The sequence below is a fragment of the Berghia stephanieae genome, chromosome 4 (genome assembly GCF_034508935.2).
Source record: "Berghia stephanieae isolate SIO BIC M18660-M18661 chromosome 4, UCSD_Bste_1.3, whole genome shotgun sequence".
NCBI lineage: Eukaryota > Metazoa > Mollusca > Gastropoda > Nudibranchia > Aeolidiidae > Berghia > Berghia stephanieae.
This window is the reverse complement of record NC_088363.1, coordinates 18,287,435-18,312,399: the sequence shown is the minus strand read 5'-3', so window position 1 is coordinate 18,312,399 and position 24,965 is coordinate 18,287,435. Positions and strand designations below refer to the sequence as shown.

At 35.6% G+C, this 24,965-nt stretch overlaps 1 protein-coding gene and 1 long non-coding RNA gene across 2 annotated transcripts; one reads left to right on the top strand and one right to left on the bottom strand.

The window, feature by feature from the left end:
- Positions 1-11,313: 11,313 nt before the first annotated feature.
- Positions 11,314-15,479, top strand: LOC144970151 (galactoside alpha-(1,2)-fucosyltransferase 2-like). Its single transcript, XM_078909436.1, has 2 exons — positions 11,314-11,585; positions 14,112-15,479. The coding sequence occupies exons 1-2, from the start codon at positions 11,567-11,569 to the stop codon at positions 15,080-15,082; spliced, it is 990 nt and encodes a 329-aa protein (XP_078765562.1). The 5' UTR covers positions 11,314-11,566; the 3' UTR covers positions 15,083-15,479.
- A 6,139-nt stretch (positions 15,480-21,618) lies between these two features.
- LOC144971946 (uncharacterized) lies at positions 21,619-23,641 on the bottom strand. Its single transcript, XR_013645207.1, has 3 exons — positions 23,207-23,641; positions 22,532-22,654; positions 21,619-22,151 (listed from the first exon to the last, which is right to left on the bottom strand). It is a non-coding gene; the product is annotated as an uncharacterized LOC144971946 (long non-coding RNA).
- Positions 23,642-24,965: the final 1,324 nt, after the last annotated feature.

Genomic DNA, 24,965 nt, shown 5'->3' with positions numbered 1-24,965 from the left:
TTTATCGATCAGGGCTTAGTGTCTGCCCTAAATCATCGTGAACTGAGTACCAGCAAAGGTCACTATGCCCTTAATAGTTTTGTTGAAACTTAGTATGTCCTAAGCGGCTTTATGAAGATGGTGGTAATATTCTTCATTATCCAAACACAAAATTACGATATAAATAAATAAATAACATTACATTACACATTCAATTGCTTAATTTTCATTTCACTAGTACCACAATGCACACATTTGCATAAGTATAAGTGCACGTCGACTTTTGTTCAGCATTTTTAAAAACAATATTCAGCTGTGACCTTAACCAAGTATTCATTCACAGCTGAGTACAGCTGGGTATTGACTGTGAAGTGCCTTGTCTGTGACACAATGCCGGATTTTTAAAGTTAGTGTAGCATAACAATCCAGTCACTAATCATCATCAACATCGCTTGACTTTATTACAGAACTGAAAAAAAAAACCTGGAAGCAACCGACGTTATACATTTGATGCCGAGAATTGCTAACAACAAGATATGAAGTGAATAGAAAAGTGCCAGAAGACAATAGAGAATAAAAATTTTTTCGCGGCGGTGGTGGGGTTTGAACCTGCGACCTTATTGGTACGACAACTCCGCCTGGCAGGTGAGAGCGTGGCTCTACCGTGTGAGCTATCCACGAACACAAAAATATTCGTTTCAAACTCAAAGTCATTACTAGATCCCTCTCTCACCCACTTCTTGAGACCGCCGATTCGTTCGTACACCACCATCGCGAATAATTTTGACCAGCAGTTAAGCTTAATAGCCAATATTCTCAACACAAACATATAACATAGAAACGATTGAGACATTGAGTATGCTCCGGTGTATGGGGTGAATTTTTAATTCAGAAAAGTGAGTGGAGCAGGCACTTATGTTGGTAACAACAAGATATGAAGTGAATAGAAAAGTGCCAGAAGACAATAGAGAATAAAATTTTTTTCGCGGCGGTGGTGGGGTTTGAACCTGCGACCTTATTGGTACGACAACTCCGCCTGGCAGGTGAGAGCGTGGCTCTACCGTGTGAGCTATCCACGAACACAAAAATATTCGTTTCAAACTCAAAGTCATTACTAGATCCCTCTCTCACCCACTTCTTGAGACCGCCGATTCGTTCGTACACCACCATCGCGAATAATTTTGACCAGCAGTTAAGCTTAATAGCCAATATTCTCAACACAAACATATAACATAGAAACGATTGAGACATTGAGTATGCTCCGGTGTATGGGGTGAATTTTTAATTCAGAAAAGTGAGTGGAGCAGGCACTTATGTTGGTAACAACAAGATATGAAGTGAATAGAAAAGTGCCAGAAGACAATAGAGAATAAAAATTTTTTAGCGGCGGTGGTGGGGTTTGAACCTGCGACCTTATTGGTACGACAACTCCGCCTGGCAGGTGAGAGCGTGGCTCTACCGTGTGAGCTATCCACGAACACAAAAATATTCGTTTCAAACTCAAAGTCATTACTAGATCCCTCTCTCACCCACTTCTTGAGACCGCCGATTCGTTCGTACACCACCATCGCGAATAATTTTGACCAGCAGTTAAGCTTAATAGCCAATATTCTCAACACAAACATATAACATAGAAACGATTGAGACATTGAGTATGCTCCGGTGTATGGGGTGAATTTTTAATTCAGAAAAGTGAGTGGAGCAGGCACTTATGTTGGTAACAACAAGATATGAAGTGAATAGAAAAGTGCCAGAAGACAATAGAGAATAAAAATTTTTTCGCGGCGGTGGTGGGGTTTGAACCTGCGACCTTATTGGTACGACAACTCCGCCTGGCAGGTGAGAGCGTGGCTCTACCGTGTGAGCTATCCACGAACACAAAAATATTCGTTTCAAACTCAAAGTCATTACTAGATCCCTCTCTCACCCACTTCTTGAGACCGCCGATTCGTTCGTACACCACCATCGCGAATAATTTTGACCAGCAGTTAAGCTTAATAGCCAATATTCTCAACACAAACATATAACATAGAAACGATTGAGACATTGAGTATGCTCCGGTGTATGGGGTGAATTTTTAATTCAGAAAAGTGAGTGGAGCAGGCACTTATGTTGGTAACAACAAGATATGAAGTGAATAGAAAAGTGCCAGAAGACAATAGAGAATAAAAATTTTTTTTTCGCGGCGGTGGTGGGGTTTGAACCTGCGACCTTATTGGTACGACAACTCCGCCTGGCAGGTGAGAGCGTGGCTCTACCGTGTGAGCTATCCACGAACACAAAAATATTCGTTTCAAACTCAAAGTCATTACTAGATCCCTCTCTCACCCACTTCTTGAGACCGCCGATTCGTTCGTACACCACCATCGCGAATAATTTTGACCAGCAGTTAAGCTTAATAGCCAATATTCTCTATTGTCTTCTGGCACTTTTCTATTCACTTCATATCTTGTTGTTACCAACATAAGTGCCTGCTCCACTCACTTTTCTGAATTAAAAATTCACCCCATACACCGGAGCATACTCAATGTCTCAATCGTTTCTATGTTATATGTTTGTGTTGAGAATATTGGCTATTAAGCTTAACTGCTGGTCAAAATTATTCGCGATGGTGGTGTACGAACGAATCGGCGGTCTCAAGAAGTGGGTGAGAGAGGGATCTAGTAATGACTTTGAGTTTGAAACGAATATTTTTGTGTTCGTGGATAGCTCACACGGTAGAGCCACGCTCTCACCTGCCAGGCGGAGTTGTCGTACCAATAAGGTCGCAGGTTCAAACCCCACCACCGCCGCGAAAAAATTTTTATTCTCTATTGTCTTCTGGCACTTTTCTATTCACTTCATATCTTGTTGTTACCAACATAAGTGCCTGCTCCACTCACTTTTCTGAATTAAAAATTCACCCCATACACCGGAGCATACTCAATGTCTCAATCGTTTCTATGTTATATGTTTGTGTTGAGAATATTGGCTATTAAGCTTAACTGCTGGTCAAAATTATTCGCGATGGTGGTGTACGAACGAATCGGCGGTCTCAAGAAGTGGGTGAGAGAGGGATCTAGTAATGACTTTGAGTTTGAAACGAATATTTTTGTGTTCGTGGATAGCTCACACGGTAGAGCCACGCTCTCACCTGCCAGGCGGAGTTGTCGTACCAATAAGGTCGCAGGTTCAAACCCCACCACCGCCGCGAAAAAATTTTTATTCTCTATTGTCTTCTGGCACTTTTCTATTCACTTCATATCTTGTTGTTACCAACATAAGTGCCTGCTCCACTCACTTTTCTGAATTAAAAATTCACCCCATACACCGGAGCATACTCAATGTCTCAATCGTTTCTATGTTATATGTTTGTGTTGAGAATATTGGCTATTAAGCTTAACTGCTGGTCAAAATTATTCGCGATGGTGGTGTACGAACGAATCGGCGGTCTCAAGAAGTGGGTGAGAGAGGGATCTAGTAATGACTTTGAGTTTGAAACGAATATTTTTGTGTTCGTGGATAGCTCACACGGTAGAGCCACGCTCTCACCTGCCAGGCGGAGTTGTCGTACCAATAAGGTCGCAGGTTCAAACCCCACCACCGCCGCGAAAAAATTTTTATTCTCTATTGTCTTCTGGCACTTTTCTATTCACTTCATATCTTGTTGTTACCAACATAAGTGCCTGCTCCACTCACTTTTCTGAATTAAAAATGCCGAGAATTGCAGACTTGTTTGGCTAACTATACACACACTCACACACATAAACACACACATACACACACACATATATATATATGTGTGTGTGTGTATGTGTGTGTGTGTGTGTGTGTGCGGCATCAATTTCATAGCAATAACAGTTTTTTTTTCTCAATTGAGAGTGTTAACAAAATTGATAGCTATCCCCCCCCCCCCCTCATTCCCATTTTGGATTAGGCTTCAAATTGATGTTTTTGTGTTTAATGTCAGGAAAATAGCCTTTTGTATACATGTATGTATGTATGTATGTATTGTGTGTGTGTGTGTGTGTATTATCTATATATATATATATATATATATATATATATATATATATATATAGATAATACACACACACACACACACACACACATACATACATACATACATACATGTATACAAAAGGCTATTTTCCTGACGTTAAACACAAAAACATCAATTTGAAGCCTAATCCAAAATGGGAATGAGGGGGGGGGGGGGGGGGGGGGGGGATAGCTATCAATTTTGTTAACACTCTCAATTGAGAAAAAAAAACTGTTATTGCTATGAAATTGATGCCGCACACACACACACACACATACACACACACACACACACACACACACACTCAAACACAAACCCAGATACATACACGGAATCAATATAGGGCTACATATGTATATTAAAGTCGAGCACTTTTATTTCATGGTTTTTATTACTGTATAATATATATATATATATATATATATATATATATATGTGTGTGTGTGTGTGTGTGTGTGTGTGTGTGTGCGTATATGTGTGTGTGTATGTATATGTATAAGAATTGATTTATTCTATCTTTCTTCCTTCTTTTGTCTTCCACATGTCAGACTTCTATACCTATCTATTTTACCAACTATCTTCTCTTCGATATTCATTCCTCTTTTAAACTATCATTCCTCTGGTTTAAAATTGATTTTCTCACCCATCCACGCATTCAAATCGCTTCCATCCCAATTAGATCTCAGTTTACACGGCTGTGTAATTATACTGTTATTGAACTCCAACCATTCATTCAAGCGTGATTCTTTGACTTCAGGGTTTGTGGAACGTCAGAGACTATTCAACACAAACATAACTTGAGCTTGAGCTTTTATATAGGGCAATATCTACTAAACGTGCTCAACGTGCTTTTCAATGGGTCCCTGACAACAGCAACACGTAACATATAGAACGAGACATGACGCCTGTTAAGCGATATTACATTTTGTTTTTCCGACAGATACAAGGCTGCTAGCGAGTACGTTGAGTACGGTGAGAGAATGTGAGTAAAGGGCCTTTTCCAAGGACTCAACTATGCACCGAGCGAGGCTTGAACCCAGGACCTTCCGATCTGAAAGCGAGAGTCATATAGCCAGAAAGATCTCGATGATTCTTTCACAAAACATCGAGTAGCAATAACAATTTTCTTTTTTTGATTCGTGCTAACCAACTGAAATAGGAAGCAGAAGTCCTAACATCACGCCTTCCTCTCTTCCAGTTCAAAACTCATTGGAAGTATATGTAACTAGTCCTCCAGTGGACTAACAATGAATAAGTTGCATATTTAATCATAAGATGGCATAACTATTTTAGTAACAGGATGTACTTATTAATAAAATGGCGAGGATGGATGGTGTTTATTGACGACCAGCATTTATTTAGGCTAGAAAATAAGATGTAATCACTCTGAAACCAGAAGATCAGTGGCACAATATTTCCAGTCCTCCAGAAGACTGGTTTCACACTTCTAATGAGACTGGAACCAGTATTTTGACGTCACACTATTGATCCCTGTTGTGGCTCCTCTAATTTTGACCATCGTTCACTGCTTATTTTTTTTAAATCTAGAAGTGCCTAAGTCAGCCACGAGCCAGTCACAATGTAAAGAAAATGTCACAAGTAAATTATGGCTTATAAAGCAAAACAATACGAAAACACGACGTCAGACGGCAGACATAACACGGATAAATTGACGAGAGAGAGAAAAAAAGTAATTTTAATTCTATCGATTTATAAAATGAAATGTAACTCAATATCATAATTTGATTTCATTATATATATAGATTTTTTATTCTCAGTTGTCATTTTCTGCGTGTTATGTCTGGTTGCTTGTCAAATGTCAAAGGCCGAAACGTCGTCTTTTGTATCTCTATGAGCCAATTTGATATATCGTTACATTTTCTCTTTAAAAAAGACATTGCGTTGTACAATGTAACAGTGTAATTTAATGCTTCAACTTAAAACGATTCCTTCACAAATTGGAGGGCAACTCCATCCGACTGGTTGGCATTGATTCAATATGGTTATGGTCGAGATGCAAAGTAAAAAGAAAAAGCGCTTCTGGTTTAGGTCGATGAAGTAATTATGAAGATTTTTAAAAAGCAAACAAAAACAAACAACAACAAAAAAGATAATATATGGTAGGGAACTCCTCAATCCCTGACTTTAAGAAAGAAAAAAAAATTAAAAATAAAAAATGCCTGACTTACTAAACTGAGAGTATAGAATTTAAACAATCTTTCAAATTAGACAAACCATCCCTTTCAAGCGACGTGTACATATATGCAGGTCTGACATCCGAACCCAATTATGGGCCTAGTTTAACATTGTTGTAATGGACAATTTTAGATTGTCATTACAACAATGAGCCCACAAGCAATTAGGTTATCAGACCTGCAAATAAGTGCACGTCGCTTACAAGACGTGTTCCAAGTCGACGGAAATACCTAAAACTGATTATATTTTTTAAAGGTGCTTCAATAAGATGGACGTCTTATGTTTTTTGATCTCCATAAATTCTCATTATTTTCAGTTCGTTAGCACAGTTAGTGAGTAATTAATGTTTTTTATTGTCGAATCATATCATTTGAACTCCGTTCAGTTATAGATGGAGTTGACACGATAACCGATTAATCGGAAGAATGTTCTAAACCATTTTATTTTTCATCGACTCATTGACGCTGACATTGATAGTCTTTCTACTTTCTTCTATTGACATTGAAACTCCTTCTTCTATTTTATGACATCATAACTTAAAGTTATGATAAAAAGGAAAGTTTTAAAAAAGATTATCAAAATCCAGGGCATGTGAGGAAGATGATGATGACCCTAATCTCCAGATTTCATCTTCCCCTAAGATTAATGATGCACCAATCCTTTGTGTTGTTAGGGAAACAATAAGGAATGATTTAAAGGAATTCTTCAAGTCTCTTGTAGATGAGCTGAAAGAAGAAAATAGTGGCCTTCGACTGGAGATTCAAAAGCAAAATGAAATTATCAACATCCAAAAAAAATGACAGCAAGATCCTTGTGAGTAAAATTAATTCAATCAACAGCGAGCTAAACCAACATGAAACACTGAAGGAGGAATTCTATACGGATTTTTTGGTATGGCAGAGGACCACGACGAACTAACAGATCAATGTTTTTAAAAAAATATTGAGTCTTCTTACAATAAAATGAAACTGAACATACACGAAAAGGACTTAGACGCCTTAGGACAGGGGAAAAAATACCCGATCAAATCTCGTGCTATAATTGTCAAGTTTGTCAGAAGGGTTGATCGTGACTCTGTCCTTCAATCTCATCGGCAGTAAAAAGACTCGGGACTGTCAATATACGGAAGACTTAAACGACAAACTAACGCCAGTTTTCTCCGCACAGCAAATGATCACTCCTCTGTGGAAAAGGTTTGGTCGTACCAAGGCAAAATTAATGTACTTCCTAAAAACGAAGTTATTCTGGATCCCCTTTATCCTGTGGATGAGCAGTTGATATCTTGTGAATTTAGCCCACATCATCAGATGACGAAGCAAGCGTAAAGCAAATTGTCCGATCTACCGGAAATGTTCACGTTGCGCCAAAACCTTCGAATCATATATTGTTATAACGACTAGATCCAATTGTGGTAAAACAATAGATGGCCATACTAAAGACACTGACAGGAAAAGACAAACCAGGGTTGCGGACAACACTAAGAGTTCTCGTCAAATTGCAGGAGGTGAGACAACTTATTCTTCAAGAAAGACAAGAAAGATCCAGTCTACTTGTCGGTAGCAGCTTCTAATGGTGCTCACACTACTACTATGTTATGACGATCAACCCAATCAGCAAAGTCTTTACCGAACTCGTGCACCGTCGCGAATCCACCCGGAAGCTTCGTCACAACACACCGTTCAACTATATGCTCTGCGGTTTCGGGTTCCATCCTACATCGGGTACATGTTGGACAGGTGGAAAGTCCCCACTGATGGATTTCCGACCTTGACGCGGTGAGGGGGCTTTGGGCATATCGGGGGCAAAGGTGTAAATCCCGGTTGACCGTCACGAGACCATCCCGGGTATCGAGCCTAAGCGAGCCACCTGAGCTGGTCGCCCGATATGTGACAAATAGAGATCCAACCCGGTGCCCGAATGGCCTCGGCCATCCCGGGCTCCACACTATTTTGTTCTTAATACTTGTCGGTAAAATGACGTTGGCAACGTGTGGACAGCAACACCAACATCCTCTCATCCAAACAGAAGAATAATTTTCGTCATTCTTCCTCCACATCTTTCTCTCAGCCCAAGGAATACTGACTACGAACATTTACTGGAACTACGACTCCTGATTTTGAAATATTGTCTACCAATGTTGACAGTTGTCTGAATAAGAGGAATGCATTAGGTATGTTAATAAAAAAATCATATGTATTACAGAATTAATGCCAAAACATTACGTTAATATTAATATCGAGTTGGAATTTTCAATTAGTTGCAATGTACACTTTAGACAAGCTTAGTGCTCACGAATTTACCTTTAATCAAACTATAGAAGAAATTATTTGGTGCACATTTTTGTACAATAATCTAACATTCTTAATAGGTAATTTCTATAGAAATCACAACTTAAATAAACTACATTTCATAGCAATAACGTATTGTCACTTGACCAAAAATAATATGATATTATATTGATTACGGGAGATTTTAATTTTCCTACTATTTCATGGTATAATAATTGTAACATTAACCCAGAGTCACTATTTGTTGAAACATTGCGAGATGCATATCTCGTGCAAATGGTCAATAATCCGACGCTTCCTAGAAATTGTTAACCGAGTTCTGGATCTTTTTATTTGTAATGAAGAAAATTGGATGGGTTCTATTCAGCATTCGTCTCCCCTTGGAAATAGTGATCGTGAAGTTATACATAATATATCTCTGATCAATAATCCGACGCGCCATAGAAATTGTTAACAGAGTAATATTCTGGATCTTTTTATTTGTTAATGATGAAAATTGGGTGGGTTCTTTTCAGCATTTGTCTCCCCTTGGAAATAGTGATCGTGAAGTTATACACATATCTCTAAACATACCAGAGAACTTTAAAAATGAATGCAAAGAACGTTTATGACCATTATAAAGGAAACGATGAAGATGGTAGAGGGTGACTGGCTGAATTGGATTGGCCCAATTACTTTGAGATGGATGTTCAAATGGCTTGGAACTATTTAAAGAATAAACTGAAAGAGTCCTGTTTTATCCCTCTGAGGCATGGCGTACTAAAAGAGTATTATAGTAGGCGCAGGGCTATGCTCTGAGGGTAACTAAGAAAATAAATAAACCTCTATGGATGTCTGGTGATGTTAAAAATGTTGTAAACAAAAAACGTAGATTATATTATTAAAAATTGTAAAATATAAATCTAAAGAAAATGTTCAAACCTATGCAACACACAGAAATATGACAAAACTTGTTATAAAACAAAAGATTAAATAATTTGAGAGTAAGTTAAATGTAGATAAAAAATATAAAGTGAGTAGATGTGACTCATATATAAGGGAACAACACAAAACAAACAACGTTTCGGCCCTTGGCCTTCGTCAGGAGACAGTAAACAAAAACACAAACAAATATGTAAATTTACAAAATATCACATTTTGTCAAATGTGGAGAGAGGGGGGGGGGAGAGAAAGAATGAGAGAGAGCCCCCCCCCCCCTCTCCACATTTGACAAAATGTGATATTTTGTAAATTTACATATTTGTTTGTGTTTTTGTTCACTGTCTCCTGACGAAGGCCAAGGGCCGAAACGTTGTTTGTTTTGTGTTGTTCCCTTATATATGAGTCACATCTACTCACTTTATATTTTTTATCTCCATTTTATTGGCTCATGTAGGCACCTCTATCTTAAGTTAAATGTAAAGGGTTTTTTGCAGGTACGTTAATAGTAAACTTAAAGTTAAAAAAGGTATTGGGAAACTGACTACCCCAGACGGTTGTAAAACGGATAATGATTAAAGGCAGATGTTTTAAATACATTTTTTCAAGTGTATTTGCACAATAAAATGTTGATAATATGCATGTATTTCATAGCCGAGTTATTAACTCTTGTTTGAATGATATTGTGGCGAATGAGGTTGGATTATATAATAAATTAGTGAAACTTGATACAAATAAAAGTATGGGACTCGATGGTATACATCCACGTATATTAAAGGAATTTGCAAAGGAAATAACATTTCCTGTCTGCTATTTATATAACAAATCTCTTTCTAGTGGTGTACTCCCTGATGATTGGAAATTTGCAAATGTTACGTCAATATTAAAAAAGGGTGATCGATGTGATCCATCTAACTACTGATCAATAAGTCTAACGTGTATTCTTTGTAAAATCTTAGAGAGTATAGTCTAGTTAAAGAGAAAATAGTTACTTTTCTTGAAATGAATCAACTGTTAAATAATTGTCAACATGGATTTAGAAAGGGACGCTCTTGTATAACTCAGTTTTGTTGGGGTTTTTGATTTTGATTTTTTGTTTCTTTGGTCTTTTTTTAGACTAATTTTTTTTTTTTTTTTCTTAGGCTCTCTTTTGTATCAAAATGAATTTGTGTCGCAAATTATAATTACAACAAGAGTTTATAAATAAACTTGAACTTGAAGTTGAAATCTGAAATAGAGGATGGTAAAGTAAACATACAAATGAGGGGGGGGGGGGGGGGGCTTACAGAGAGAATTGAGTGCTCTCGCTCTCTCTCTCTCTCTCTCTCTCTCTCTCTCTCTCTCTCTCTCTCTCTCTCTGCCTTTCTTTCTCTATCTATCTATCTACCTATCTATCTATCTATCTATCTATATATATATATATATATATATATATATATATATATATATATATATATATATATATATATATATATCAGCGACGTTTTCTGGCGCTTCTGTTCCACTGATACTAGAATAGATCAAATTCTACCAATAGCAATGCCCGCGGTTTAGCTCAAACACACACAATTGTTATTGTTCATTGTATTATTCCTGTTCATCATTTGCGTTGCCTGCCATTGCCCCTGTGTCAATAATTGACACAAACGACATCACGTTACAAGAGATAATAATAATATTATGTCGATTTTTATTAACTTGTCATCCCCAAGGCACGAGCACAGTAAACCACTCGCTTAGTAGAGATATGGATTGGAAAACGGGAGAACGACATAAAATTATCACAGTGAAGCTAACATCTTCTGTCAAATGTCAATACACTTTACACACACGTAGATACATTCGTTGTGCCTATAGATTAAGAAATTAAAGACTATTATCATCATTAACATTGCCACCATTATCATGAACAGACTACATATTATTATAATTTCAATTCACACAACGCCATGATATTAAAGGAATATTCTTATTTACAATGAAATAGAGAGTGGTAGAACGTTCGTGAAAATTTTAAAATTGAATAGTTAGAGCAAGGTGTGCTTTCTTACTTTAAAATGTTTCTTGTTGCCGTGAAGACAATGTGATCACATTGCAATTGATTGCAATCATTTGACGCTATTTGAAACTGTTCAAGTGATCGACTATAGTATATTTCTTCAAAATGGGAGTTGCTTTTAAAGGTAAGACAATCGTTAAAAAAATTATGTGCTGCTCACATTATTTCCAATGGTATTATATTTATTTGATCTAGTGCATCTAGGAATAAAAAAAAAAGAAGAAAAAACCCCCACCAAACAAAAAACAACAAAAAACACACACACAAAAAAAAAAAAAACACTTGAGGATCTATATGGCGCAACATCCACTAAACGTGCTCAATGCGCTTTACATGGGATCCCTTGCCAACACAAACACTTAACAAGTAGGACGAGTTCATGACTTCTGATATTACATTTTTTCCGACAGAGACAACACTGTTAACGCCCAGGTAGTCATTTTACACCTAAGTACGGTGAGACAATGTAAGTCAAGAGCATTTTCCAAGGACTCGACTATGCCACTTAGCCGAACAATGTACTAAAACTGTCTATCCTTCTTTTTCCTCTTACTAATATTTTTTTTATTACCATCATCAACATCATTGTTATTATTAATAATGATAATAATATAATAATAATAATAATAATAATAATAATAATAATAATAATAATAATAATAATAATAATAATAATAATAATAATAATAATAATAATGATAATAATAATAATAATAATAATAATAAATAATAATAATAATAATAATAATAATAATATATTATTATCATCATCATCATCATCATCATCATCATCATCATCATCATCATCATCATCGTCATCATCATCATTATCGTCATCATCATCATCATCATCATCATCATCATCATTATTATTATTATTATTATTATTATTATTATTATTATTATTATTATTATTATTATTATTATTATTATTATTATTATAATCAGATTTTTAATAAGTGGCGCGTGTTTTTTTTTTCTTTTTCTCAGCTGTCCATCAATGCACAGCTGCAAACGTTTGTATGAACCTCTGAATCAATTTGTCTTGATCAAAAAATATTTTTTCATTAATTGTAAAACAATAGGAAAGGATTTCGCTTATAAAAGCTATATCAAAATCGATAACTGGAAAGGATCATAACTCATAGATAATTTTCAGTATCAAAATTATGACCTTTCCGCTTATCCATTTTGAAGGAATTCGTTAAAATGGAAAGTTCGGTTAATTGAAACTTAACCTATATACATTCAGTATTTGATTATGAAGGAACGAATGGCAATCGTTAATTATCAGACATCTACATTTTATAACTATCAATACACATTACTGATGAATACAAAAGAAAGTAAACATTACGCACTTTCAACATTATTTTGATTGCGAAATTTATAGAAATAGCTTTTGATATGCCAAAGAGGATTACATAAATTTAATGTAAAATGGTCAAACGTAGAGATTCATCAATTATGATACATTGTTTCCACAAATATGTACATGTGTTCAGCAATAACAACAACTACAACAACATCACCAACAACAACACTACCAACAGTAGCAACAAAGACATACTGGACACATCAATCATCCCATTCTAATGACGAAGATGAGGAAAAGGAGAAATGAATACTATGGAAAGATTTCGTGGCATTATTCTATCCATGAAATGTAATTTTCCTTCAGTTTGCGAAGGTTGGTGCATGCTTTTTTCCCAGTCTTCTCTTGTTATATAATTTATTGCCTCGACGGTGAGAGTAAATGAGGTATTCCACCTCTCACCTTTCCCTTTACTTGGGTCCAAATGAGCTCGATTAGATTGCGCTCACAGTAATATGGGGTAAGTCGCGCAACCTCGTGTCAAAACACATTGATTATACCGTCTGCTTTGAAAACTGTTTCTGGTTTGTTTCTTTCACTAGGAGTATAATTGGGTCTTTGGTAAATAGTCAGAATATGTAGTGCTGTCTGATTGGAGCCATGAAATCATATAAGTTTTTATAGTTGCCGAAATTGGAGCTTTGAGGTGATCATGGGCCATCGAATTGTAGCGTTGTCCAATGCAATACGACTGGGTGCTTCGAGGAAAGGCAGCAAACGGTTCTTTAGCCAGTCTTCCAACACCTCTGTATTGACCCCAGAATGATAGTCTCTACCTTCCAGATGATGCAGAAAAGAAAAGAATGATATGGCATTCTTCTAAATACCCAGTATCTTCACCACCTGCAAGAATATCAATGATCCTCTGTCCAGAACTCATGAGTCGTTTTCTACCCGAATTATCAGGCGTCCATTCATTTGTCGGCTGTATATTTACGTTCACCCAGTTCCATCCATCTTTGGATGATATCCGTATCAAAGTTGTCTTGGATCCTTTTCTTATCACTTCATTCCACACTGGTGATCTCTCCGTCGTATTTCAAAAATCATTATTATTATTATTATTATTATTATTATTATTATTATTATTATTATTATTATTATTATTATTATTATTAAACTTATTATTATCGTCGTCGTCATCGTCGTCATCATCATTATCATCATCATCATCATCATCCCCATCATCATCATCATCATCATCATCATCATCATCATCATCATTATTATGATTATTATTAATTTATTCATTTTTCATCCTTCATTTATTCCAAGGCTGTGGAAGTTGCTTCCTGTTTGTTATGACGACATGGGCTGTCTACAAACTATCACTTCCGGTCTTCCTTGAGAGTCTAGATCCAGAGGGCAACATGCCCAGCGACAATCGCCTGGAACCAAAATTGAAACGAGTTTACCGCGGTCATCACGTTATTTGTCATCATTTCTACGGCACAATGCCTGAACAGCTGTTTCAATACGCTTCCCTTCTGGCTTTAGCTAAACCACAGGATCGAATGATTATATCTAAAGATGGGAATTCTGTGTTAGAAGACTTTTTAGTTGAACTCAAAGTTAAACCGAGTGCGGCTCACTGCCACGGGGTTGAGAAAGTAGTCGAAAAGTTTTGTTGCCGTGATGATGATAGATTTATTAATCTAGATGTCCATAAAAATTACGATTTTGAGGGTCATCTTGAAACGTGGACATACTTCCAAAACGAGGAGGATTACGTCAAGAAGGAAATTCAATTTCAAAAACCAATACTGAGGAAAGCAAAAAAGGTAATTAATGATGCATTAAAATCTAGGAATATTCCGAATAATAAAATACTAGTGGGAATTCATGTAAAAAGAGGACAATTAGTGGAAAAAACCCAGATTGCAGATGGTTTTCGAGTTGCACCGAAGGAGTATTTCGAGAAAGCAATTGATCACTTCAAGAAAGATTTGAAAAATCCTGTGTTTATTGTTGTTTCCGAGGATGTTGATTGGTGTATTAGTAATCTTCCAAATTCAAAGGATATGGTGCACATTCCTGTGCAAAAAGAGGAAGTGGCCATGGCTATGTTTACTCTCGTGCAGCACGCTATCATCAGTGTCGGTCCGTTTTCCTGGTGGGCAGGATTTCTCACCAAAGGTAAAGTGATTTATTTCAAGAATCCGATCGTGCCCGATTCAAAAATGATGACAGAATACGGAGGTACCTTGGATAAAACATTTAAGCCTTCTTGGACCCCTATGGGTTAAATTTACTGTATATTTATTTTCATTTATAGCATAGCATAATCGTTTTATTTCATAGGAATTCATATTTTATATATACGGTACATCTTGTTTCTGCCTCGTTTTCATTCCTCTCTTTACCATTTTATTATGAATCAAAATCTATTTAACTTAGTTAAGGAATTGATGTAAATCTACAAAGTAAAAAAATTTGAGACTTATATCATGTTTGAAAAACACATTTATCTTTTTTGAAATAAATGAAGTATTATCATTTTCATGAAAGTAACAAAGAGCATTAAAGGTTTCAAAGCCTCTTAAACGGAATGAAACAAGCAAGAAAATCACCACATACTAGTTGTTTTTTTTTTAGGAAAAGCAAATTTTATTTTGCAATCCCATTAAAAAAAAGGAAAGAAAAGATCTCTCATAAAACGACACATTTTAAAAATGACGTTTTAAATTATTTCAGGACTGGTCCCCAAATATAGTTTTAAAAATGGACAGTCAAGTTTGAACTAAACCAAACGCCCACCCACACCTGCATGGAGAATGCTGTAGTCGGCAATAGGAAATAATCAGTTTGGCATGGGTCAGTTTGATTTAACGAAGTGCTTATTCGCAATACTCTACGGCGAATAGTGGGACCACCGTGGAACCACTATTCGCAGTAGTGGAAGCGCTCTCCCAGTTTCTGAAAATTAGTTTTAGTCCCCTCACTGAACACAAAACTATTTTCTGTTTAAAATGGCGTGTTGTCGAATGGCTTGAAGTTGAAGGAGTGTGTTAGTTTGAGAAGCAAAGAAAATGAGGGATGATTGAAACATTTTGTGTGACTGAGAATCGAGATTTTGAATGTACTACTGCGAATAGAGGTGGCCTTGATTTAATGTGCTTTATATTTTTAGTGCTCTCCATCGAAAGGTAGCTTCCTTTTCATCTTTAATTTATTTTTATTTAGTTATTCATTTTTTTAATGAATTTATTTATTCCCTTTGGTCTTTATTTTTATTTATTTATTCGTTTATATATATATATATATATATATATATATATATATATATATATATATATATATATATATATATTGATAGAAAGAAACATTTAACCGACGTGCACTTATTGGCAAAAACGAGTAGACTCTACGTAGCTTTTAACTCATCAATTTCACAATACAACCCGAATCGCAATTATGCTTTTAACCTCGCCGTGCCAAAATCAACAAAGAATACGCTGCTTAATATAATGCTTAATTTTGAAATAATGTTGTTGTTTTTTTTTTCTTATTTATTACAAAAGGTAACATCATCGTTATTCGCGTGTCCTGTCATGACAACAAAGGAATATTTCGTTTTCCGATGTAACAGAAGAGTTTACTCATATTTCGGGGTCCCATTAGCTCAGTTGGAAGAACACTCGCTTGACACGCAAAGGGACCAAGATCGATTCCGGGTGAAGCCGATATTTTTTTCTTCTAACCCTTTTGCCCCCTGAAATTGGGTCATTGGGTCTTTGGTGGAAAGTACTAGTGACCTATCCAAAGGGTAGAAAACAATTACTATTGTTTATTTGCACGCTATAGATACAAGGGTTAGATCCAGCTTCATTGACCTTATGGCTCTGAAGGACTACTAACTCACAGTTTAACTGATGCTTTTAACTGAAGCGTGTTAAGGCCATATAATTACAACCCGAAATAGTTTTTAGAGAGGAAAGATCAATGCTTTTTGTAGCATCCCCCCCCCCCCCCCCACACACACACCCGTGAGTGCATGTGAGTAAAGAGAGCCCTTTTCTATGGATTCAACTTTGCGCCGCCCAAAGCTGGACTCGAACCCGTGACCTGCCGGTCTGAGGCGAGTGTCATACCTCAAGACCGCAAAGCCGTGTTATTATTATTATCATCATCATCATCATCATCATCATCATCATCATCATCATCATCATCATTAAACCATAATTCATTTTTTTTCAACTTAATGTAATACATATGTAGGTCTACTTTTATTCACATGTTTTTACTGGAAATTACTCTTTTTTTTCTTTTTTTCTTTGATACAGCATTCCCATATACATTTCCCTCACTACGTTGACTTTTTTTCTGCGATCCCATGGTCATGGTAACTTATTGTGACATATATATTTTTCCCCCTTTTATTACTTTGTTTAAGGATCAGATACAAGGTGACAATAATAATATTAGCTCACTAATTGATGAAGTAACACAAAAAGAGTTGATCTTTATATGAACTTCTTGTGTAAAACAACAGACGATCTCTTCAAACCAACGTGTACTTATTTGCAGGTCTGATAACCCAAAATGTTAACGGCACATTTTACCAACGCAAAATACTGACAGCAATGTTAAATCAATCCCATAAACGCGTTCGGCTATTAGATCTGCAAATATATGTACATTACTTAAAACCTTCAATCCTATTAGCGACCAGTACCAGCTGAATTTTTTTGTTTGTTTGTTGTTTTTTTTTTTTTTTTGTTTTTTGTTTTTTTTTTGTTTTTTTTTTGTTGTTTAATCTCATGCCATGCTTTTTTTTTCATTTAATGTTCATTTCCCTCTACATATTATCACAAACTGAATCTTTTTTGAACAACTGATTAGTTTGGAATAAATTTTAATAAAATTATATCTACAATGTCTTGTGTTAGTTTGAATTTTATAAAAGCAACATCATTACCGTTTACTTTAAAATTGACATCTCATTCTGCCCTTCCTACCTTTCGGAACTAATTGAAAGATATTCAAAAACCCGCCTCTTACGTTCGGCCAGGGATTCCACCAAACTAGTAGTTGTCCCTCGAATACGGAAAAATGCTGGAATGAGATCCTTTTTTTTTCTCATTTCGGACCCTCTGTTTGGAACGCCTTACCACATGCACAGAGCATTCGTGAAAAAGAATCTTTATCCAGGGGCGTGGCTCTATTGGTTCAAATGGTGCCTGGCACCACATCCATGTTTTAAAAATGGATAACAGCATTTTTAAAAATATATAAAACTGAGAAATGGTATATATCGCCTTTTATCAACAGTGCGAAACAGACTCCCTTTCTGTCACAACGCCTTCTATCCACGCTTTTCTCCCGATTCACACAGTCCGTTGATGACTGTCAGCGACTGTGTACCATGGCTGACTGGATTTCCCCACTCAAACGATTGCAAAGAGCGGATTTATGCTGGCACCATTTAAGGCTATTACTATACTATATTTACACATTGAATACATGAGAAAATGGCCCGAATTTTTACTATCTTCACATACGAGAAAAAACCCGCCTCAGGTGCCGAGAAATTTTTGCTCCAACTCTGTTGGATTGGGGAAAAATAGCTAATGTTGGTCATTTACGTCATAGTCATAGTATGGTAACTTCGATCATCTTTATTATTATCAAAATCACGATTATTAAGTTCATTTGTTTCTCTCTCTCTCTCTCTCGTGATTATTGTATATATTAATTTATTATTATTATTATTATTATTATTATTATTATTATTATTATTATTATTATTATTATTATTATTATTATTATTATTATTATTATTATTATTATTACTACTACTATTATTATTATTATTATTATTATTATTATTATCATTATCATTATCATTATCATCATCATCATCATCATCATCATCATCATCATCATCATCATCCTCATTATTATTATTATTATTGCTGCAAAAATTGATATGAAGGAATGTGAACGAGTTTAGTCAAACATTTCTTGATAGTGATGCTGCTAAATGCATGATCTTCGCGTGAATATGCGTGTTTGACTTTGTGTGTGTGTGTGTGTGTGTGTGTATGTGTGTATGTGTGTGTGCGCGTTCATCTCTCTCTCTCTCTCTCTCTCTCTCTCTCTCTCTCTCTCTCTCTCTCTCACACAGATAGGTAGATATATATATATATATATATATATATATATATATATATATATATATAGAGAGAGAGAGAGAGAGAGAGAGAGAGAGAGAGAGAGAGAGAGAGAGAGAGAGATCTTGCATGGTGTCGTGTTTGATTTCCGAAGTGGAATGGGGCTGTTTCATGACGTATCTACAGTACTCTTTTAATAGGCCATGGGCTGTTTACATTCTTACGCTTTGTAAATTTTGAAATTACCCTTTGTTCGATTGGCATTCAATGTCTGCATGTGTCCCTTTCGCCATTTCCCTCAGTGTCCAAACTCCAATCAATATATTCGTTCGTGATTTTTATAAACAAACTATTGAAAAGATTTGCAGGGATAGAGGCATCACCATGCAAATTTACTTTACAAGTATGTAAGGGTTTTTTTTTCTTTCTTTTATATTTACAAATGTAGCATGTGTAAGTCATTTTCGTCTGGCACCACTTTATACTGTAAGCATGCCACGCCGCTGTCTTTATCTATTTTTAAACGTTCGCTTAAAACATAATATCTGTTTCGTCTTTAGTAGTCCGTTCCCTTAATGGAAAAATTGTGCAAATCGTGTAACCAGCATGAAATTTTCACACAAAATGCAGAATTTTATGAGGATTTCGAAAATAGGTGGCTCCAAGTTGAAAAATAGCTGGAACCAAGAGTTATTGCCCTTTAAAGGTGACAAAATGCATTTTTTTTTTAAAATAATTTTTTCCTCAAAATTTACAGTTTTATAAATATTTTATAACAATGTGGATATTTTGTTATTCTGTTGCGTACTCTGGACTCACAAATTATTTTTCCATTTGAATTTTATTGAAATATATAAGAAAATACGAAATTCAAATGGGATTTTTCAGGAAAGTAAAAAAAATATATATCTCCTTCCTAGAAACTGTTTAAATAGTTTAGAATCTGACATATATTTGAAATGCCACGCATTTCAAAAACATTTTTTAATCTTCACATCCTCTAAAACAAGCAATATTAATTTGATTAAAAAAAACAAACAATAATAGACAATTCAACTGCCAAAGCAAGTACCCCTTCTCCTTCCGACACACACGTACAATCACTCTCAAACATAAGAGTACAATGTATTTCTATCATATAGCAAATAACACGTTTAAATTTATATATATTGTACAATACATATTTATTCAATGAAGAATTGAACCATTTAAAACATTTTTTCTGTGTACATATTTAACAGCAGCATTATTATAGATTTACATCCCTTTTTAATTCCATAGTTTGTTGAAAACATACAATTGAAAAACGTGTTTAAAGTCAATCATTGTCTCTAGAACATTGACCATTGGAGGCACATAACAGATTACATGGAAGAGATGCCTTAACACAATTGCATCTTTTGGAGCATCCCTTTGATGAACAGTTACATTTAATCAGATTTTGTGAGGCATGTGTAAGGTCAGTCAAAGTGGACCACTTTGGCATCCCATCTTCTTTCCAACCAAAATCTGATTTGGAAGGAAGACTAGAGTCTTTAGCAAGAGAGCGTTTCCATACATAACCAGCTTGGTAAACTGCTCGATTTAAATGCTGTTTGAGAGCTTCACGAGTTGGTGGCATATTGTCTGGAAGGCGTGACTTTTTTTTGGTAAAAAGTTCATGCCGGCATTCATTGACAGCAGATAAGTTGGTTGCTCTGTCAAACAACAGACAAATCTCTGGATGATGTTGAAACGGCTGGCTATATGTTCCTTAGAGGGTTGATTAGCAAGAGCTTTAAATGAGTCTGTAACATCATCAAATGCGGCCCAAACTGAACATGCTATTTTCTTTCCCTTCCCTGCAAATGAGCTGACACTGTCACACCCCGTAAAGGCATGGAAGAAGGATATAGCCAGAGATTTTTCAGGACACAGGGGTTCAACAATTGAGTGGATAGGTATCAGACTTCTATGTTTTCCTGTACCGTAGTTGACAAACAACTTTTCCATTCCCAATGCAGCAAACTGTGATATCAGAATGATAACCACATCTGTTCGTGTAACCCCAGAATTGAAGTGACACTCGCTTCCATTTCTAAAAAATGCCATTCACAATTTTCACTAATTTGTGTGGTACACTATTGACAATGCTATTATGATCTATATTGAGGGGTGATATGAATGTATGATTTCTTATTTCTGCTCTTATAATATCAACTGCTTTTTGTATTGCAAGATCATCATTTGAATCTAAATCGGCAATAGCTGCTTGTGAAATAATATTCCCCTCTTTGAAAGTAAGCAAGACTTCCCGCCCATCCCTGTATTCCATTAAAGAAGGAACTCTCGATAGTAAATTTTCTTTGAATCTAGTTTTATGTACATATACATCGACAAATTTATGGCATTTAATTTTGACAAAAGTAAATTGTAGAGATCATTCAGCTTAAACACAACATTTGTGTCTGTGCGAGCTTTTTGTTGATCAATAAAATTGACAATATCCTGTGTGCATTCTGCAATGTGTGTTTTGTATTTGTTGTCTGAAGTATTTTTACATCTAAAATCGTCTGCTCTTCTGTGGAACAGTATAAGGCAAGGCTTATGATACTTTGCTTCCACCGCAATAAGATCACCCTCCGCAAATACTCTAAGAATACTTGTATCTGAATGAAGGACAGCTTCCTCGTAGACTTTTTGTGAGAGAGCAAGAGTCCGGACCTCAGTCAATTCCCCTTCACAACCCTTACAAAACAAGCAGTGTTTCCTTACATGTGATGTGTTTAATGTGCCTCTTGTATCAGGACTTGCAACGGCTTCACTATTACATTGATTTATCTTCTTTGCAAGCCTTTTGAGTTTTGATTTATGAAACCTGTGTCTGCAATTCTTGTGGTAAAGTCCATCATTGTCTCTCAAAAAATTAGCAAGACATTTCACAGGTTGGTTAATATTGAATTTCAATGCTATTGGCAATCTACCTGAGTCATGAAAAAGTTTGATATCCTCAGAAATTGCAACATAAGTGTCTTCAATACAATTTAATTTGGTTGCTTTTTAGGGTTTGTGAGAAGAGAATTTTCAATGGTTTCTTGACAAAACAGGCACTTCGACCAGTAAATTTCAGGGGAAGCTTGATCGAGTCTTGGAACTTTGTTCAGATTTTTACAGTCGACAATGGATGTCTGCCGCTTCTTTCCTCCTGCCATATCAGCGCATTCTAGGAAGGAAAGAAAAATAAAACAAAACCCCATGACATACTCAAGAGATGATATTTATAGTTATTTCCTACAAAGTGTGAATTACGTAGTTTATCAAGTTACAGAAAATGTTACCATCTTAAGGCGATATAGGGTAGCTTGAGAGCTGACAGAATGAACAAGTTTGTGGGCGTGCGAGTGTGTGTGTGTGTGTGTGTGTGTGTGTGTGTGTGTGTGTATGCGTGTGAGTGTGTATTTGTGTGTGTGTTTGCGTGAGAAAGGTTAAACACATATTAGTTGACGGGGCTTGGATAGCTCAGTGGTAAGATTCTCTGCAAAACAAAAAAATAACAAAACAACAACAACAACACACACACAACGAACACATACTTCCAAATACCTGTTAGAATGGAACTTTAGTCCTTGCAATCTTGACTATTCAACAAATCAAACTAGCATTCCAATTTGACGAGGTCCCCAGGCATGATGCTTATTAATTTCAAGGAAACAAAGGACTGTGAGGCTGGCAAGTAGAAATGTAACAAACAAGTCAATACACTGTTTAAAAAAAAAACATGAATAAGCAAAAGGTAAAACAATGTGTGTGAATATTAGCGTGTATTTAAAGAATTATGTATGGAGATGTTCTTTTTTTGATCAACTGAGTTAATAATAAATTAGTTATCTTTTTTTTTTTTCTCGGGCAGCAGTATTGATAAACACCGTTATTCTATCATCAATCATCGACAGGCTAATCTATATCGAATCGAATCTAAAAGGGTCTAAATTTAGTACTGACATAACACATGCAACTTATATTATATTAAGATAGAAAAATATGTTCAGATCCAAGCATGGGCCATAATCTTACTCTATCTATTGCATCCTGGAGGCTTATTGTGTGTTTAGAATGATATTACTGTGACTCAGCTTTGATCTGACCCAATTCTTTTTTCACAACTCAATTCTTTTGTCATACATTGCGCGATACTTATCGCACTAGCATGCGCATAAAGTAAAATAACATCACGATGATATAAGACATTTATAATAGATGAAAAAGATTGTTCCTTACCTTTTCAACGAATATCGATTGCACAAAATAAAATTGTAGTTTGTTGACATCGTTCAAAAGACAAAACTCATTCTCTCAGTTATTTTTTAGACAACACATGATGCCATTGTCGGTAGATGGAGCTGTCGTTATCTCGAAGGGAGAGGCGGTGACAGATGACAAAACCGCATTTCGATTTAGCATTATTGTACTGTACACACTGGTTGAAAGAAACCTCTTTAACTGCTTTAAATATTTTTTTTAGTCTTTTGTTGTTGTTTTTATCGTTTACAGGCGCTAAGACATCCTAGTACATACTTAGTAAAGGATAGGTCGTCCTAATGACTCATCGTTTTGTTGCACGGGCAAAAAAGGACAATTTTTATTGGGGTTTTTGTCTGCGGTCAGAAGACAAAAAATTGTTTTAAAATAATCAAAAGCTAGATTTTTGGTAAATAATAATGGAAAACATTAAAACAAAAATATTTCCACGATCAAAAACTAATCAAGATGTTCTTAATGGGTGAGAATGTTTGTTTTTTATACTTTTGTAATCGAGCGCCAAAACGTCACAAAGTGCGCGTTTTCACTAGACTTTACGACGAATTTTAAGGTCTTTTCAATAAAAATGGTATTTGGAGCCACCTATTTTTCGAATCTTCATAATTTTCTGCACCAATTTGTATACTTAGTTTGCTGGTTACAAAAAGTGCACAAAACGCACGGAACTTGCCGCTAAGAAAACGGACTATAGTAGATGGTATGAGAAGCAAGATAGGTCTGTCTGATTTGTGTTGTATGTGTGGTGTGTGTGTGTGTGTGTGTGTGTGTGTGTGTGTGTGTGTGTGTGTCTATGCTTGTGTGTGTGAATGAGTATGTTTCAGCCAAAGTAATTTGTAATTTAAGCGCTTAGAGTCTGGTGTCTCGGAGTCTGGTAGTCGACCGAAATTATGTGCTTACTTTAAGTGTTGTCAGTAATGGACAATATTTTGCATCGGTTTGAGAGTATTTTCACTACAACAGACAACAATGAGCCCACAGTAATTTGGGCAATAAGACACGTCATTCAAAATCAGCTTATGCTTATTTGCAGGTCTGATAACTCAAATGGTTATTGGGCTCATTGTTGTGATGAAAATACTTTCAACTTAACTAAAAAATTGTTCATTACAACAATGTTAAAACTATATCAAGAGATTATGATAAACTTTTGGCCAAAAGACCAGGAGGTATTTGTTTTTACATAACAAACCTGGCTAGTGCTTGTATTATTGCAACCTTGTGACGATGCAGCTTATAAAATTAAGAATCTTTAATCAATTGCAAAACATATTCCATCTACAAAGCAAAGTTAAATTAGCCTTTAAATAATAATTTCTTAAATCGATCAGCCTAACTTACCGTTACATAATATTATCTCTCTATTACCAAATGATATCTATAAACATAATATGAAGATAGAAGGGTGGCTGAGAGAGAAATATGGATATGAGAGAGAAAGAGAGAGAGAGAGAGAGAGAGAGAGACAGAGAGAGACAGAGAGAGAGACACACACACACACACACACACACACACAGAGAGAGAGAGAGAGAGAGAGAGAGAGAGTGTGTGTGAGTGAACGCAAGAATACTTTATGAACTGATTTTTTATTTTTTTTTTTAAATTGTTTTATAATTAGACACAAATTGTAATGAATTCTATAACAAATTCAGAACAAACAAACAAACAAAAAAAGGAAGAAAAGAAAGACACGCTTATAAAACATAAAAAATCGACAAAT